Source organism: Mandrillus leucophaeus, unplaced genomic scaffold, assembly GCF_000951045.1.
Source record: "Mandrillus leucophaeus isolate KB7577 unplaced genomic scaffold, Mleu.le_1.0 Scaffold231, whole genome shotgun sequence".
In the NCBI taxonomy this organism is placed as follows: Eukaryota; Metazoa; Chordata; class Mammalia; order Primates; family Cercopithecidae; genus Mandrillus; species Mandrillus leucophaeus.
The window spans coordinates 3,656,449-3,676,170 of NW_012102377.1; the positions used below are offsets into that span (position 1 = coordinate 3,656,449).

At 36.6% G+C, this 19,722-nt stretch overlaps 1 protein-coding gene across 3 annotated transcripts in view; it reads left to right on the top strand.

Moving 5' to 3' along the window:
* The window catches only part of GOLGA4 (golgin A4), a 123,680-nt gene that overhangs the window by 89,068 nt on the left and 14,890 nt on the right, over positions 1–19,722 (top strand). For 2 of the 3 annotated variants that reach the window (XM_011981934.1, XM_011981932.1), the window contains 5 exons: positions 4,514–4,627; positions 6,600–6,620; positions 7,124–7,192; positions 8,433–8,508; positions 15,354–15,457. In XM_011981934.1, coding sequence (XP_011837324.1) covers positions 4,514–4,627; positions 6,600–6,620; positions 7,124–7,192; positions 8,433–8,508; positions 15,354–15,457 — 384 coding nt within the window. The remainder of the gene's footprint in view (positions 1–4,513; positions 4,628–6,599; positions 6,621–7,123; positions 7,193–8,432; positions 8,509–15,353; positions 15,458–19,722) is intronic. The other variant, XM_011981933.1, reaches the window with a different exon arrangement.

Genomic DNA, 19,722 nt, shown 5'->3' on the forward strand with positions numbered 1-19,722 from the left:
ACAGACCTTTTAGGTAGAAGGTGAGGGAACAAAGAGACAGGTTACTGTATACCCTTTGACATGGTTCTTCTTTAAAAATCTGCTGTATTTTAGGGAAGTTAATGAAATTGTCCTTCAAACTTCAGGCTTAGAGTAGTAGAGCAAGTGGACAGGAAGTGGAGGGTGGGCAAGGGATTGGCATGGACTCTTTTCCAAGTTCCTTCCTGTGCCTTGGACCAGCACTGCCTTTGGAAATATAATGCAAGCCAACCAGGCACGGTGGCTCATGCCTGTAATTCCAGCACTTTGGGAGGCTGAGGTGGGTGGATCACCTGAAGTTAGGAGTTCAAGACCAGCCTGGTCAACATGGTGAAACCCCATCTCTACTAAAAATACAAAAAATTTGCCAGATGTGGTGTCATGTGCTTGTAATCCCAGCTGCTCAAGAGGGTGAGGCAGGAGAGTCGCTTGAACTTGGGAGGCGGAGGTTGCAGTGAGCCGAGATTGTGCCACGGCACTCCAGCCTGGGCGACAGAGACTCCATCTCAAAAACAAAAAAAAGCAAGCCACAGATGTGAGCCACATTGTAATTTGAAGTTTTCTAGTAGACACATTTAAGAAAAAAAGGAAACAGGTAAACTTAATTTTAATAATATTTGCTACCAATGCAATATAACCAAAATAATATCATTTCAACATGTAGTCAATATTAAAAATATATACATACATATAAATTCTTTGAAATTCACTGTGTTTTTACATTTCATCTCAATTTGGAATAGTAACATTTCAAGTTCTCACTGTCCACGGTTTTAGGGTAGCTAGTGGCTACCATATTGAACAGTATAGCCTTAGACTTTCAGCTGCCAGGACTTAGGACTGACTTTGTAATTAAATAGCCAGTCCCCATCCAGATATCCCCAGATATACCTTATCCTGAAGAAATTTTTTAAAAAATGCAAATACTACTAAAAAGGGCTATTAGCAGTTCTCAGCAAACACCATATTGCTTTGATTCAAAGACATAGTCTCTATGATTCTCTCATTTAGAAATTTCTGGGATTGGAATTTCGTATGGGATTTGTATGTATTATGTAGTAGTGTTTTTTACCCCTTAAAAGCTATTATCAGATTGGTGATTTGTCTCAGTGATGACATTGTAGAATGCTGCATTTTTGTCACCTATTAAAATAATTCTGTGATTTGTTAATAGCAAGTTTGAACACAGGCACATTTTCATTTTTCTACTTTGAATGACATTCTTACCATTCCTCCATTTGAAGAAGCTGGAAACTTTTGACATCTTTAGTTCCCACTTCCTATGTCTCTAAACACCATACACATATATATTCATGTACCTATTTGGTCATTAAATCTGCTTCTCTCCCCAGCATAATTATCTGACATATAATGGGCTCACAGGATATGGTTTGAAACATCCTGAGAGTCATGTTGCCTGTTGCTGTCTGCCTGAACTCTGCTGCTGCCACCACAGTCTGTGCTGCCATTTTTTCATCTGGCCCGATCTGTTGTATTAATGTCCTATCTAGTTCCCTTACTGCAGTTTTTTTTTTCCCTAACATAGTCATCTCTGTCAGAGTTATTGTCTGTCTGGAAACAAAGGTGTGAATTTATTACTTCTCCTAAATATGTACAGTGGTGTCCCATTGTCACAGTGATACCTCGTCCAATTTGGTCTGTGTTCCAGCCAAACTCAACCATAGCTTGTTCTTCTCCAGATGTTTCCTTTGTACATGCTTTTCTGTGTGCCTAAAATCACATTCTCAGGCTTCATAAAATAATGCAGGCGTTACCATCTCTCTTTTGGCTAAAAAAAATGTTGGGGAGCAGGTGTGTGTGACTGGGCTCAGTGGCTTATACTTGTCATCCCAGCACTTTAGGAGACTGAGGCAGGAGGATTGCTTGAGCTTGGGAGGTCAAGACTGCACTGAGCTGTGAACGTGCCTCTGCATTCCAGCCTGGGTGACAGAGTGAGACCCTGTCTCAAAAGAACAACAACAAAAAAAAATTAAAATTTTTAATTTTTTTTTTTATTTAGAAAAAATTTTTGAATCAAATGTATTCACATGGCTTAAAGATTAAAATAATATTAAAAAGTATTCTTGGAGATGGCATATATGTACAATGAAAATTGTACCCATTCCTCCTCTCTGTGTTCTGTGTCCTCTCCCTCTTCTCCCTCCACTGGCAACCATTAGTTTCTTATACTCCAGTGTTTCATTATGTAAACAAGCAAAAATGAAATATATTCTTATTTTTTTCCCCTTTCCTACTCAAAAGGTAGCTTTTTGAATATGCTTTTCTATGTTGTTTTTTCACTTGTTCATTTTTTTTGAAACCTCTTAAATATAATTAATTGCATCTGTGTTCCTTGGTACTCATCTATATTTGTTACTTATGTGATTTTTGTCATATACACATATGTGTGTAGGAATGTATTAATAAATTTATCCTCTCCCTTAGATTATAAGCATCCCTCTAGAGAAGAGATTTTGTTCTTCTCTAGTCTTGAGAATCTGGCCTAGTGCCTGGCACATACTAGCACTTGATAAATTTGAAGGAGGTGACACATGGTGGAATTCATTTGGGAGGAGGGCATGGTGACTTACAAGTTGGAGACTCACAGTAAGGGTGCCTAATCTCAATCTCAGAGCGGTCTCACTTGGAGACTATATTAGATACAAAAGGCTGCATTAGATACAAAAGGCTGCATTAGATACAAAATTGGTTTCTTTTTAGCACTGACTGTATTTTAGTGATTTTGTTTTGGCATAATAACTAGTCTTCAAAGCATAACCTGTCATGTATATACATAAAGATTCAACATATTTTTTCTTAGTGTTTTTACTTCAAAGCAATAATATACTTTTTTTTTTAATCTTAAAAGAAGACTAGAAGGCCTTTATAAAGGAAATTACATAACTGTTACTTCAATTAGAAATGACACATCAAAGATTCTTTTCTAATTATTGGGGGGATTGCTTTAAATTAGTATCCCACAGTTGTCAAAGGAAATGTCAGACATAGCTAATTGTCATATTAGAAACTGAGCGTGACTAAACAAGTAGCTCTAGAGGTTATTCTTTCAAACAAGGCTAAACCACATTGACACAACCATACAAGAAATGTCAACAAACCAAGACAGCAGTGACGTATTTACAACAATTATGGGTTGATGGTGTTTTAGAGGTGGAGGCCAAATTCATGTGTGCCTCAGTGGGAAGATATCTAAGATATCTGAGGATATCTAGTAGAGATCTCTGCTATACTTATGTTGAAAAAAGGGATTTGTTTTTGCAATTAAGTCTAAGAAAATTTCATGAAAAGTGGTATTTAAAATTAGATTTTCCAAATGTCCTATGATTCATTGCCTTATTTTGTGCCATAGGGCCTATGTTTGCATTTGTTTTTGAGAATGATGTTTCTGTTTTTGGCAAGTCAGGATCTGTTAAATCCGATACCTGTTTGTGATTGTTTTTCCTGTTAAGTCTCTTGCTCAGCAAACACTTGCCCTCATTACTCAAATAAGATCAATATTCCAATTCCAAATCTTATTTTAGCACAAAGGTTATTGCAAGATTTATAAGAATAAAGAGAAGTCTGGGTTGCTCTGTACAATAAATCATGGCAATGACCAAGACAAATGAAGGAATGTAAGGATGGAAAACAGCCTTTTACCAGGGCAGTCAAAACAGAAGAGAGGACAGTTCGTATGCCAAATTTTATAAGTAGGAATATTGAATCAATAAGTCACGTATTGCTCTTTCTAATTCAGCCTTGTTTGTTTTTTGCAGTTTGGGGCAAAGGAAGTCATTACGTTGCTTACCAGCACATTGGACAGTAACTAATTTTTTTTTCAAAAATAAATTTTAGTAGAACATTTTACCTCAGAGAACCACTGGTGGGGGTAGATATATAGGAGATGTGCAGGCTTGTCAAATTAGAACAAAGGACTATCTGTTGATTTATGCAGCCTAACTAAAGAGGGTGAGAAAACTGAAAACCCCGTAACTTCTGTGATCTGTAAATTGCCATCTGATTGGGTAGTGTTGTGTATAAAAATATCTACTACTTTATTTTAATGAATATTTTCTAGAAATCAAATTCCAATATAGAAAAGGCTGAAATCTTAAAACACAGGCTATGTATTGTAGTTCTGTCACAATTCTGTTATATACCTAATTGTTGCTTAAACCTGGGAACCCTAGTTTAAGGGGAAATAAACAGCTTGATGAGCTTTTTGGGATGAGAAGAGAGGGAGTGAGGGTGAGAAAAATGATATTCTATGAATAATGAGCATTGGAAAGGGCTTGGAGTTTAAAGTGAGGCATGAAGGAAGGTGTTTAGAGCACAATAATGAATTAAAATAAAAACAGTAGTGTGTGTCTCAAAAACTTAAATGTTTATTTCCTTACAGAGAGAGTTTTCTCTATACCATGTTGCCTCTCCAGAGTGCTTTGTTGATGTGTTCATTTATTAACGCTTCTTTTTTTTTTTTTTTTTAATCCTAAAGGCTCGTGAAGAAGAAATGACCACAAAAGTAATGGACCTGCAGACTCAACTTGAGGAGCTGCAGAAGAAATATCAGCAAAAGCTGGAGCAGGAGGAGAACCCTAGCAATGATAATGTGAGAGGAGTTTGAGTTTGCTGCACATGTTTCTTGAAAACATTGTCATTTCTGTGATTTGACTAGCCTACTAACATACATACATATTTATCTCATTTAATCCTAACAAAAACCCTTTGAGATTTTTACCTCTGTTTTATAGACAGATAAACTAATGTTCAAAGAGATTAAATAAAATGTTCAAGCTCACACAATAAATGTTGTGGTGAGGATTTAAACCAAATCTACCAGACGTCAAAGCCTAGGCATTTTGTTATACCAATGCTTCTCCATCTTTTCCATGGAAACAATAGCGGAGGAAAGTGAATCTTATAACCCTGGAGCATAGCTAAAAATAGTCCATCGTAAATGTAATACGTTTAGATTTTTGGGTTTTTGTGCTAAAAATTCACGTTAATTTTATATCCTACTCTGTAATATATCCTTAGTTGTAGTCACATAAAAATGATGTTTTTAGTTGTATACTATTAAGAAAAACAATTTCTTTCTTTTTGGCCAATGGACCGGATGCAAATACAATGTGATGATTTGGGAAAATTTGACTGAATTCAAAGAGAACTGGCTTGCAAATCTAAGCTTTTTTTTTTTTTTTTTTTTTTTTTTAAAGAGTCCTAATCCTTAAGTAAAATCGTCATTATGAAAGGTAGACCATGTTTACTCCGTGCTTTCTTGTCCTGCTGTGCACCTCAGCAGCACACACCCACAGTTGGAGAAGGCTGCCACTGTACTTTTCTACTGCCTAAAATGTTCTCACTCATCCAGGATGGTCTTTTCATAGCACAGTCTTGCGGGTAATGGGAAAGTGGGTGGTCACTATGACTTTATCCTGGAGAGGATTTGTTACAGAATGTCAGTTACCAGATAACAATTTTTTACACAACCAGTTACATGGATGACTTACCCACAGTGCAGAGAAAGGGCTTCTAAAAAGAGCTTTCCTTCTCTGTCACTTAGTAGGCATATGTCAGGTGTAAGCACTGAGCAAGCTGAGAGGACCATTTTCTGTTTCTTTAATAGCTAGGTTAGTTGTGTTTAAATTTTCTTTACTTTCTTTTCTTCTTTTTTTGCCGTTTAGTCATGTAGTCATGACTTGAGTATTCCAGGTGCTATTATATATTACTTCTTTTGAGAAAATACATGTTTTTAACTAACTTTTCCTTAGTATCAAAGTATTAATATTGGATATAGTAACATTTTAACTTGTGTCAGGATGCCATAGAATATTGAAACATTATGAGATATTAAGAAGGACTTCTGAGTCCTTTACCTTGTGTCATAAGAAAGGTAAGAAAATAGCCTTAATTTGTCGGGACGTGGTAGCTCATGCCTGTAATCCCAGCACTTTGGGAGGCCGAGGTGGGCGGATCACCTGAAGTTGGGAGTTCGAGACCAACCTGATCAACATGGAGAAATCCCATCTCTACTAAAATTACAAAAAAAAAAAAAAAATCAACTGGCCATGGTGGCACATGCCGGTGGTCCCAGCTACTTGGGAGGCTGAGGCAGGAGAATCACTTGAACCAGGGAGGTGGAGGTTGCAGTGAGCTGAGATCGCGCCATTACACTCCAGCCTGGGCAACAAGAGTGAAACACTGTCAAGAAAGAAAGAGAGAGAGAGAGAGAAAGAGGGAGAGAAGGAGGGAGGGAGGAAGGAAGACTTAATTTTTATTTCTACTCTAAACATTTTTTTTTCTGTTTTATTCTTCATAAATTTGTTTCCTTCTGGAACATCTTCTGGTGCTTCTAGATATCTTAAATTGCAATATGTATTTAGAGTATAATATTTTGTAAAACAAAACAGACCATTTGTTTAGAAGCACATATTTGAAGTTGCCTTACCTCAAGTCTGACCACTTCCTTGAGACTCTTAACCCTGACTTCTTATTTCCTTATATCTTTATAGTGCTTTGTTTTACTGTTTCTTATAGCTATTATTGTATACACTCATGTTCTTTCTTTTCCATTTTTTCAGGTAACAATTACGGAGCTACAGGTAAGACTAGTTCTTTTTTTTTTCTCTTTTTTCCTTTGAGCCAGAGTCTCGCTCTGTCACCCTGGCTGTTGCCCAGGCTGGAGTGCAGTGGTGCAGTCTCGGCTCACTGCAACCTCTGCCTCCTGGGTTCAAGTGATTCTCATGCCTTAGCCTCCCAAATAGCTGGGACTATAAGTGTGTGTCACCACGCCCGGCCAATTTTTTTTTAGTAGAGATGGGGTTTTGCCATGTTGGCCAGGCTGGTCTCGAACTCCTGAGCTCAGGCAATTACCCCCCTTGGCTTACCAAAGTGTTAGAATTACAGACGTGAGCCACCACACCCAACCAAGACTAGTTCTTCTTTGAATTTGTCTGAAAGTTGTGCATTTTAGGAGTATTCAGTGTTACAAGTTAAAACATAAAGAGACTATTTTAACAAGGAAAAATTTCCAAGCAGTCCAGAAATGTGTCTGGGCAATAATGAAACCTCTGTGCATTTCAGATCTGACTTTTTGTTCTTTCAGACACAGCTAGCACAGAAGACGACTTTAATCAGTGATTCGAAATTGAAAGAGCAAGAGTTCAGAGAACAGGTACAGGCCTAATTGGTATCTTTTATTTTGAACTAAAGTTACGTTAGTATGTCCTTGGGTCTCAGCTAATTTTTAAATAGTTGGCTTTGAAATGTTTCAGTCTTACACACAGGAAATTTTATGTCCACATCCAGAGGTACTAGAGGTTTTCTTTATAAATTCATGATCATATATATTTAAGCAAGAACATTTGTATCATGTTATTTTTAATGCCTAACTTTTTTTATAACAATTTGTATAATGCATAGTAATTTATATTCTACAAAGAAGTTATTTTTTGCTTTTATCAGAGAGAAAATAGTCATCTATCTTTGGTACTTTTTCCAAGTGATTTAATTGTCCTAATTTAATTCGCCCATATATTATTGATGGACAATATATGTAAGTCAATTTAAATAGGACCATGTGGTACACCTTCAAGGATGCACAGTACACACATACCAGGATATGTGGTATATGATCTTTAGTAGTCTTTTTCCAAACTCTCGGAGAAATAGTGCCTCAAATCAGCAGACTGAGTTTGAAGGCTAAATCTCCTGGGATTTTCCCAGTTCTTTTAAAATTCATACAGACAAAAATCTTGATAATTGTTAGAACTGAGTGATGGATAGGTATATGAGCATTAATTGTGCTATACTTCCTTGGAATATGTTTGAAATTTTTCATAATATTTCTAAAAATTTCATAAAGATAGGTCCCAATGTGACTTTATTTTTTGTTTCACCAGTGATTTAACTTTTCCCATCTATTCTCAAGATTACTGCTTTAAAATTCTTTTAACATCAAATCTTGAAAACTGCCCTAGCATAACAATTTTTGTATTAGTTATTTTTATTGTGCAAATATACACATTAAAAGTTACCATTTTAATCATTGTAAAGTACACGTTTCATTGACATTTAGTTTATTTACAATGTTGTGAAACCATCACTGTTACCCAGTTCCAGAATATTTCATCACCCCAAAGGGAAACTCCATACCCATTAAGCAGTCACTCCCCATTACCTCCTCCCCATAACACCTAGCAGCCACTAATCTGCTTTCTGTCTCTATGGATTTGCCTATTCTGGGTATTTCATATAAATGGAATAATACAATACCTGACCTTTTATGTTGGGCTTTTTTATTTTTTACTTTTTGAGATATAGTCTAGCTCTGTTGCCTGGGCTGGAGTGCAGTGGCATGATCTCATACAGTTTCCCTGCGAATCTTACATGGTCTGATTATTTGTTATTTTTAGATTCATAATTTAGAAGACCGTTTGAAGAAATATGAAAAGAATGTATATGCAACAACTGTGGGGACACCTTACAAAGGTAAGGATGATCTCGTATCATGCTGTTCACCGTTATCTTTTATTGGTGGATTTGTGCATGATTTTTATTTTTGTCTTTGCTAATTTATATTTTTTCTCATTAAAAAACTTTTAATTTTATTTTTTCTTAATTGACAAATGCATATATGTATTGTGTGCAACATGATATTTTGAGTTATGTATTCATTGTGGAATGGTTAAACTAAGTGCATTACCTAACATATTACCTTTTTTGTGTGTGTGTGATGACAACACTTTAAAATCTACTCTTTTCACAATTTTCAAGAATACAGTATGTTGGATGGGGAATAATACAGTACATTAACTATAGTCAATTTTATTCTTATTCAAACTATTATAATCATATTTTACAATAGATCTTTTGAACTTATTCTTCCTTATTGAACTGAAATTTTGTATCCTTTGGACAGCATCTCCCACCGCCCACAGTCCCTGATAACCACCAGTTTACCCTGCTTAAGTTCAGCTTTTTAGATTCCACATATAAGTGAGATTATGTGGTATTTGCCTTTCTGCAGCTAGCTTATATCACTTAATATAATGTACTCCAGCTTCACCATGTTGTTCCAGTGACAGGGTTTTCTTCTATTTGGAGGCCGAATAGTATTCCATGTGGTTAATCTGTTTTTAACAATGAATATATTTTACCTTTTAACAGCTGGTTTTAAGGAAAGAAAGATAGTAAGCTGGCGGGCGCAGTGGCTCATGCCTGTAATGTAATCCCAGCACTTTGGGAGGCCGAGGCGGGTGGATCATGAGGTCAGGAGATCAAGACCATCCTGGCCAACATGGTGAAATCCCATCTCTACTAAAAATAAAAAAAATTAGCTGGGCATGGTGTTGTGCATCTGTAGGCCCAGCTACACGGGAGACTGAGGCAGGGGAATCACTTGAACCTGGGAGGTGAAGGTTGCAGTGAGCCAAGATCACGCCACTGCACTAAAAAAAAAAAAAAAAAGACAGAGTGAGACTCCATCTCAAAAAAAAAAAAAAAAAAAAAGGAAAGATCCACTGACTTCCCAAAGTGTTGGATTACAGGCGTGAGCTACCACACCTGGCCCAAAGGATTTTAAAGATGAGCTTGAGTCTTTATGTGGTAATTCCCTTGAGATAATCGAAATCATTGAATAATCTTCTATAACACTTACCCATTCTCTAAAGTTCAGTTTCGCTACCTCACTGTATTAAGAATAGTTTTGTTTTGCTACATGTTTTGTAAACCTTTCTGCTTTCTCATGGGAAGCATGAGGACATAAAAACCATTTGGCATTCTTTTCTTTTGTGGTTTTGAAAGCTCTCATTGCTATCAAATAATGTAAAATACTACACTACACAAATTTTAACTAAATTAAAAGGCTTGCTGTCGATCCTTTCCAAACTGGAGCTCCTCAAAAAGAAGTAAAAACCAGCCTGGAAGTTTCCTATGCTCACTGCAGAGATGATTCTTGCTGCAAAGATTATTTACTATAGCTAAGTCACTGTATATGATTCTCAGCATAGAACTAGGCTGAATCAGCCTACAGCCATACCACCGTGAATGCTTCCAATCTCATCTGATCTCAAAAGCTAAGCAGGGTTGGGCCTGGTTAATATTTGGGTGGGAGAACTATACTGAATCAGTACTCAGCAGTGCATGGAGAATAGTGTCGATTCCTTTTATTTTCCATTTAAGAATTTCCTACATAATTTTCTTTTTTCTCAATTTTGTGAATACATGTATACAATTTAATAGCTAACTCATAATACTAAGTGCTAAACACTTATAAACACGTTTTTGTCTTTTTTAAAACATTATTTTTCTCAGATTTCTCAAGGATAATATAGCTTATCTGCTCATTTAATCCTCTTAAAAATCCAAGCAGTCTGGTGCAGTATGCACATTAATCTCTTCATCATGCTGCCTCTTTAAAGAGTAAAATGAGGCCAGGCGGGGTGTTTCACGCTTGTAATCCCAGCACTTTGGATTACAGCCAAAGTGGGTGGATCACTTGAGGCCAGGAGTTTGAGACCAGCCTGGACAACAGGGTGAAACCCTGTCTCTATTAAAAATACGAAAAATTAGCCAGATGTGGTGGCGCACACCTGTAATCTCAGCTACTTGGGAGGCTGAGGCAGGAGAATCACTTGAACCTAGGAGGCGGAGGTTGCAGTGAGCCGAGATCACGCCACTGGACTCCAGCCTGGGCAACAGAGCACAACTCTGTCTCAAAAACAAATAGAGAGTAAAATGAGCACCTATCTTGTAGTACAAAATAAAACATTCCTAGTTCTTTAGAAGTCCCTGTGTGTTTGCCTTTACAATATCTATCCCTCTCATCATTTTTACTGTTTCCCCTGACTTTTGTTAATCATTATCTTGTTCTTTATCATTTACACCTGTATTTATATTTTCAAGCAATATTTTGTTTAGATTTTGTTTGCTTTGTGAATTTATGTAATTCAGTCATACCACAGGCATTCTTGTATGACCTATTTCTTTGGCTTAATATAAGGTTTGAGAGTTACTCCGATTGTGTGTAGTTGTGGTTCACTCATTTCCATTATATTAATTTTGTGCATTCTTTTTCATTTTTCCTAGTACACATGTGGAAATTTTTCTCTAGAATATATAATAAGAATGGAATTGCTAAGTCATAGGATATATTTTTGTGCATATTCCATATTAGGTTAAGCCAAACTGTTTGCTGTATCTTTTGTAGTAATTTCCACTTCCATCAGCAGTGGGTGATATTTCTGACCACTCTAGCACCTCATCAGTGCTGGATATATATATATATATATATATATTTTTTTTTTACATGGAGTCTCGCTCTGTTGCCCAGGCTGAAGTGCAGTGGCGTGATCTCAGCTCACTGCATCCTCCGCCTCCTGTGTTCAAGCAATTATTCTGCCTCAGCTTCCCAACTAGCTGGGAGTACAGGGGTCCACGCCCAGCAAATTTTTGTATTTTTGGGAGAGACGGAGTTTCACCATTTTGGCCAGGCTGGTTTTGAACTCCTGAACTCAGGTATCTGCCTGCCTCGGCCTCCCAAAGTGCTGGGATTATAGGTGTGAGCCACTGTGCCTGGCCTCATAAATGTTCTCTTTTGGTGGTGATAAATAGTTGGTTAATTTGAATCAAGAGCCAAACAGTGCTCATACATTACATTTGATTGATAAATTACTTAAGTCTGTTTTGAACTCTAGGTCCTTCTTCACCTTTGCTTTTATCATTTATTTGATGAGAAAACCAACTTACTTGTCATATAGAGTGAACCACATTCTTAATTTTCTGGATTCCATCTCCATGGAGTCCTCTGTCCCCTAGTAGGTAGAACTAGAGGCTTGATCAGATTTAGGTTTGATTAGCTTTAGGTTTGCATTGACAGTAGTGCTTCATAAAGGAAGTTGTGTAATTCTTGTTGTCTTATATCAAAACTTTCATGACATATTTACAATTTTAAGATCTGCCACCCAGTTCCAGGTGTGATCCATCACTTTTCACCAGATTTTAGCATCCATTGGTAACTTCCCTGATCTGTTACTTCAGTAGTGGTTGCATAATGGTGTTAGTAAAATTCGACCATTTCTTGTGCATATATTAATTGGAATTCTTCTATAAATAGGAACTTTTCCACATTATCTATATGGTTACCTTGAGGTACAACTCAAACAAGAAAAGCAGGATAAATTTCAGTTAGTCTGAAACCGGTAAACAGAGTTTATCCTGCTTTTCTTGTTCTTTTTTTTTTTTTTTTCAGTCAGAATCTCAATCTGTCATTCAGGCTGGAGTGCAGTGGTGTAGCCTTGGCTCAGTGGGACCTCTGCCTCCTGGGTTCAAGCGATTCTCATGTTTCAGCCTCCCAAGTAGCTGGGATTACAGGCGCACACCACCACGCCTGGCTAATTTTTGTGTTTTTAGTAGAGACGGGGTTTCGCCATGTTGGCCAGGCTGGTCTCGAACTCCTGACCTCATGTGATCCACCCACCTTGGCCTCCCAAAGTGCTGGGACTATAGGCATGAGCCACTGTATCTGGCCAGTTAGTCTGTATTTTTGAAGATCTGTTTCTGGCACCTCTAGTGTGTTTCATTGATCAGTTTGTCTATGCCTGCTCTAATACCTCACTGTCTTTTTTTTTTTTTTTTTTTCTTCAGTAGATATGAGGTCTCTCTCTATTGCTCAGTCTAGTCTCGAACTCCTGGCCTCAAGTGGTCCTCCTGCCTTGGCCTCCCAAAGTGCTGAAATTTCAGGAGTGAGCCACCATGCCCAACCTTCACTATCTTAATAACCGTCACTTCATAATAAGTCTTGATGTCTGGCTGGGGAAGTCCTCCCACTTTTTCTTTAAGAATTGTTTAACTGTTCTTAGCTCTTTGAATGTCCATACAGATTTTAAAATCACCTTGTTAAGTTATATACATGCATACATATACATTCTTGGGAGGATTTTGATTAGGCTTACATTGAATTTATAGAAAAGTTAAAGAGAATTGGAATTTATATGGTATTGATTCTCCAATCCATAATCACAGTATACCTCAACATCTACGTAGGTCTTCAATGTCTGTCAATAATGTTTCTTGGCTGGGCACAGTGACTCATGCCAATAATCCGAACACTTTGGGAGGCCGAGGTGGGAGGATCACTTGAGCCCAGGAGTTCGAGACTAACCTGGACAGTGTAGTGGGACCCTGTCTCTAGAAAAAAAAAGTTAGCTAGGCATGGTGACATGTACCTGTAGTCCCAGCTACTTGGGAGGCTGAGGTGGGAAGATCACTTGAATCCAGGAGGTTGAGGCTGCAGTGAGCTGTGATCGCACCATTGCACTCTATCCTGGGTGACAGTGAGACCCTGTCTCAAAATAATAATGTTTATTGTTCTCAGTAGTAATCTTGCACCTCTTTTATTACATTTATTCGTAGATGTGATTGTAAATGTAATATTTATTTTCTAACTAAGTGCTTATTTTAAAGGCATTACGGCATGATGCATTTTTTGAGGAAAATCCAAGCAAGCTTGTGTTTTAAAATTATCTATAACACACAGATAAAATTGTGTTAAATGTCAAGTGGATTTTTCAGTTATACACTTTGGAATTTGGCCCAGGTAAAGTGTGGATTTTAGAATGCTGAGTGTTACGCAGATGAAGTTATTTGGGAAGACCCATTAGAGGCAATGAGTAGACGATTTGGAAAGCCTCTTTATTTGAATAGTAACTAATTTCCTCTAATAATTGCTTAAAACCAGAAATAAGAGCTATAAAGTCTTTTGTACCACTGTTTAGGAGAAATCAAGAAGAGGCACAAGTATTGAAAAATAATATTAATTCCCTCTCCTGGAAAATAGCTATTCCAGCACTTTGGGAGGCCAAGGCAGGCGAATCGTGAGGTCAGGAGTTCAAGACCAGCCTGACCAACATGGTGAAACCCTGTCTCTACTAAAAATACAAAAATTAGCCAGGCATGGTGACGCACACCTGTAATCTCAGCTACTCAGGAGGCTGAGGCAGGAGAATCACTTGAACCCGGGAGGTGGGGGTTGCAGTGAGCCACGATCTCGCCACTGCATTCCAGCCTAGGCGACAGAGCAAGACTCTGTCTCAAAAAAAAAAAAAAAAAAAAGTACTCTGCCTATTTAATAAAATTACTTATCTTCTGAAAAGTGAAAAAAGATCTGCATTTTGTATAGATCTAGAGGAATAAAACAATTAAGTATAATATATAGAAGGATATATTACCCATAGGAAATAATGTATTTTCATTATTTAGTTCTTAGAACTCTATACTTGCAAAGTATAATTTGAGTGAGTTGAGTCTTCTAAAAGTATGCACTTAAAAAAAATTCCAAACATGTGAGTACATGTAATGTACATGTAATGTATGGAGGCTGTTTAACACCTCAGAATCCACCGTCCAGAACATTGCCATTTCTTTTGAGGCTTCTTGTGCTGCTCTGTAGTCCTTATATCTCTGTTGTTTCCCAAGAGTAACTGCTGTTATTATATTACAACATAACTAGTTCCTTAAAAAAAATTGATTTTAATGTTTTATATGTTTTGGGCTGTATAGAAATGACATTGTACTGTATGTGTCCTATGTAAATTACTTATTTTAACCCAATATTGTTATTTTGAGATTCATTCTAATGTGTGAAGCTATAATTTGACCATTTTCAATGCTGAATTTAACAATAATACATTATATCTTTATGTCACAGTATATTCTCTTGGTGGACATTTGAGTTGTTTCAATTTTGCTTTATTTATAAACAGTGTAAATAAACATTGACTCCTACTGTACATGTGAAGTGTTTCTGTAGGTTATATTGCTAATAATTGAATTTCTGTGTCATATAATATGCTTATTATCTATGTTACACAGTTTTAAAAGCAATGCCAAATTGTCATCTGTAGTGCTTGTTACCAGTTTCCTCTCCTCATGGTACACAAGAGTCTCCATTGTTTCACATCCTCACCAGTGCTTTGTATTATCTGATTTTTAAGATTTTGCTCATCAGACTCTGTAAATGACACATAACACAGTTTGTTTTCACTGAACAAATGGTTATTTAAATTCTAAACCCGAAGTAATGTATAATTACAATAAAAGGCCAGAAGAAAGAGGAGGAAGAGAAATAAAATTGTTATAGTGATTCTTGTTTTCTCTTCCAAGTATAAAATAGTAATTGGAATGTTTAGTGTGCATGTGTGTATACAATGCAATATGATACAATGTAAAAGCAATGCCTCTCTGTTCCATTGGTTGTTTTTAAAATCTGTTTTTATAAGTAATAAGTAATTTACCTGGTTTTGTCTTTACAGTTTGGTCTGCTTTTTATTTGACAGGTGGCAATTTGTACCATACTGATGTCTCACTCTTTGGAGAACCTACCGAATTTGAGTATTTGCGAAAAGTGCTTTTTGAGTATATGATGGGTCGTGAGACTAAGGTATAAATCATGTCTCGTGATTTGGTGTGTGGCTTAATTTTAAAAGAAATATATTCCACTTTTAATACACACATGAATGCCATGTGTTTACTATTAGCACATCAGACATGCTAATAGTAGGTAATAGATAATTATTTTATTGCTGTTAGTTTACAAAGTGAATTGGTGGATCTTGCTTATATTTGTTAAATTTATAAAATATTAATTTTTAAAATACTGTGGGTAACACTGAACACTAAACATTAAAATTTCATTAACGTAAGAATAATTGGTGAACCATGTGGCTTTTTTTCTTCTTGATTTCGTATCTTTAAGTTAGAAGAATAAGTTTCATTTTCAAGGAGACTTTAGGATATTATGAATAATATTGGAAATAGTAATAATTAATAGCTACCTGGAGAGATTTAGAAACATTGTACTTTACTGTAAGAAAATCATTTCTGCACTTGTGGCATATTGATCATTTAAAAATTACCCCATGTAAGTAATAATGCTTGGCTAATTTGTTTTCTAGAATGTTGCATTTGTTGTAAGGTTCTTAAATGTAGAGTCTTGTCTTATTCTTATTTGTATCCCTTGCAGTGTTTTAAAAAGAGCCTTATTGGACATTTGGTAAATATATATTGAATTGAGTTAAATGCTTCTAGGGAAATTCATGAGCCTTTCCTCAAACAAAATTTTTCATTTAAAGCACTTTCTGTTTTCGACATTTTTTACCTTCAAGGAATTTTGATTGTCTGTGTGCCTTGGCTGAGAATGGGATAATGAATTTTCTATGCTCAGAAGCAATCAGTGTTTTAATGTGTAGGTGTGTGGGAGTTGCTGAGTCATAGGATACTAAGCAGGTTCAAGCACTGATTTGGCAAATATATTTAAAACCTAAAAAGCAAGTACCTTAAAATAGTATTATAAAAGGAAATATCTTAAAAGAATATTATAAATGTATAGATTGGAGATTCAACTAAATACCAGGAGTGGGTTAGAAGTCATTTGAATCCTTAATATCTGTAGAAATCACATTTCATTATATCAAATTAAAGTAATATCTAATTTTGTGAACATGTATCACAGAAGGGAGATATTAAATCACAGCACTTTAGTGTCTTTTTTTTTTCTCAATGCCATTTTTCAAAAAGTTGAAGGATAGATAAAAACTAATTTTCTCCTTATCTTTTAAAAACAAAACTAACAAAATAACAGCTTTCTCTTATGTCCTTATGGGACATACACTATCTTACCTCAAATACAGGGTATATTACGTCCTGTGGGGGGATATTTGAGGTGGGATAGATTGTTTAAAGTTACCTTGTTATTGTTTTGGGGGTGGGGAGGAGAGGCATGTCTTTAAAAAACAAAAAGCTCCTCAGAACTTTAGTTACTTTGGCTCATCAGTGAATCTAAAGCTATGATGCAAAGGTTGTTGCTAAATACTTTATTTAGCTTTTTCTTGATCTGTAAAATGGAGAGACAGACTGCCTCAACCTGTTTCTTCTGAAGGTTATGAATGTATGTGAGATGAGATAGATAGCTACAGAGCTTAACTACCCTGAAGAAAGGCCTAGCATAAGTGGCTTATGGGGTAGTACCAATTCAGCCAAGTCTAAGCTTGTGCTTCAGGGCTCTGCAATTAATCTTAGAGTGTGACTTGGGAAGTAGCTGAAAGGGATGTCTCATGGCACAAGCAACCCCTTCTAATAAGCTGGCTGGGAATCTGTGTTGAGGAGTAGTCCTCTGTCTCCTCTTATCTTCAGCATTGATTCTCCTTTTCTGGCTTTAAAAATGAAGGGTAGCCTATCATTCTGCCATCACATTTTATAGACTAATAGAAAATTGGTACCAGGTATTTACTTTTAAGTTGCTGCACATTTATTGAGCATGACCTTTTATCACCATGGTGGATAGCAAGATCACATTTGATACCATCTCTAACTTTAAGGTGTTCACTGTGCAGTAAGGAAGGGAACCATTCTCACTTAACCATAATGTGATGATGAATGTAATAAGTGCTGTAAGAGAGAAACAGAGTCCTCATGTTTACTTGTGGGAAGATCAAGGAGAACATCACGGAGGAGGTGGTGTGTATACTAGGATTTAAGGGGGGATGTTAGATTTTGATATATGAGCCCAGATGGTGGAGGGGTAGCCCAGACAGAAGGTTTCAGGCAGGAAATAGAATGTGGGTTTTTGAAATCACAAGTAGCCTGGTCCAACTAAAACACTGGATTTATGAAGAGGAAGTGATTTCACTTAAGGCTACACTCGAGTGCAGGGCCTTGAATGTTTTCAGAGTTTTACCTGTAGGTATTGGGAAGGGGTAGCCCTGAAAATTTTCACGTAGGGATTGACAAGATCAGAGCTGTTTTTAGACACATCTTTTTTGGGCTTGCCCAATTTCTATACATTAACAAAGAATTTGAAATGGAGACCAGGTTTCGGTTTTAGAATAAGTCAGATTATGTTGTGCCCTTTGTGATTTGATTACCATCTGCAGTTGTTTCTTGTCTAGCAGGATTCATATGTCTTCTCACCTGTGTTTCTTCATCTGCTTTTGTACACAGTGTTCTTTGTTTTATGAGGCAGATGACTTTTAAAAGAAGACTGTATATAGTACATACGTTCTTGTAGTATGGAGTTAAGTAAGTTCCCTTCCTTCCTTCTGTCCGTATACTTCTTTTTCTTGGGTTTTGATCCTCCATGCTAATATTGAACCTGAAATTCAGCCTGTTCTCCTTTTCAACATAAAGTGTTTCTCATCCTAAGCTTTTCTGCAGATGCCTCTCCCTAAGGAATACCTGGCGGGAGAGGTCACTTCTAAATCAGGTGGCTCATTTGAACTTTTCCTTACTTCCCAGGGCCTGAGGATATTGTATGTAGAGTAGACAGTCTGATATCTTTTCCAAGGTGTGGCAAAGAGCCTGGGCTTCTCAAAGTGTTTTCTGGCAAGCCAGGGACGAGCTTTAACTCTTTACTGGGTAATGAGCTGCAGATTCTGGATTGCTGATGAATTTAGAGGTGGGTTTACCTTTTAATGTCGTCTAGAAATGTGAAGAGACAACTAGCCACAGCTCTTTTTTTTTTTCCCCCAAACATGCTTGTGCATGCATGTATATGTTGTTTCATAGTAAATATAAATGGACTTTTTGGTCCTTGGAGCTTTACGTGGTGTTGATATTAGAGAAATGCTTCCTATAATTGTGAATCCCTGAATTTTAGATTTTTTGGTACTTATAAAAAAACCTTTATAAATAGTATACTAGAAACTAAAATACGGAAGTGATTACTACTTCATATTTCTCTTGCCATTTCATGCCACATATTTACAGGCATACCTCGGAGGTATTGCAGGTTCAGTTCTAGACCACTGCAATAAACGAATATCACAATAAAGCAAATCATACAAATTATTTTGGTTTCCCAGTGCGTATAAAGTACATTTATACTATACTGTAGCCTATTAAGTGTTCAATAGGCATTTTGTCTCAAAAAAAGTGTATACCTTAATTTAAAAATACTTTGTTGCTAAAAAATGCTAACATTCATCTGAGCCTTCAGCAAGTCGTAATATTTTTGCTTGTGGAGGGTATTACCTCGATGTTGATGGCTCTTGACTAATCAGAGTGGTGGTTGCTGAAGGTTGGGGTATCTGTGGCATTTTCCTAAGACAACAGTGACATTTGCCACATCAGTTGACACTTCCTTTCATGAGCATGTTTGATAGCATTTTACCCACCATAGAACTTCTTTCAAAATTGCAGTCAGTTCTCTCAAACTCTGCCGTGGCTTTATCAACTAAGTTTATTTAATATTCTAAATTCTTTGATGTCATTTCAACAATGTTCACAGCATCTTCACCAGAAGTAGATTCTATCTCAAGAAACCACTTCTTTGTTCATCCAAAAGAAGCAATTCCTCATCCTTAAAGTTTTATCATGAGATTGCAGCAATGCAGTCATGTCTTCAGGCTCAGGTTCTCTTGATAGCTCCACTATATCTGCAACTACTTCCTCCACTGAAGTCTTGAATCCCTCCAAGTCATCCATGAAAGTTGGAATCTTCTTCCAAACCCATTAATGTTGACATTTTGATCTCTTCCCATGAACCACCAATCTTCTTAATGGCATCTAGAACAGTGAATCCTTTCCAGAAGTTCTTCACTTTGCCCACTGTCATGAGAGGAATCATTACCTATGGCAACTATAGCCTTATGAAATATATTCCTTAAGTAAGAAAACTTGAAAGTTGGAATTACTTCTTGATCCATGGGC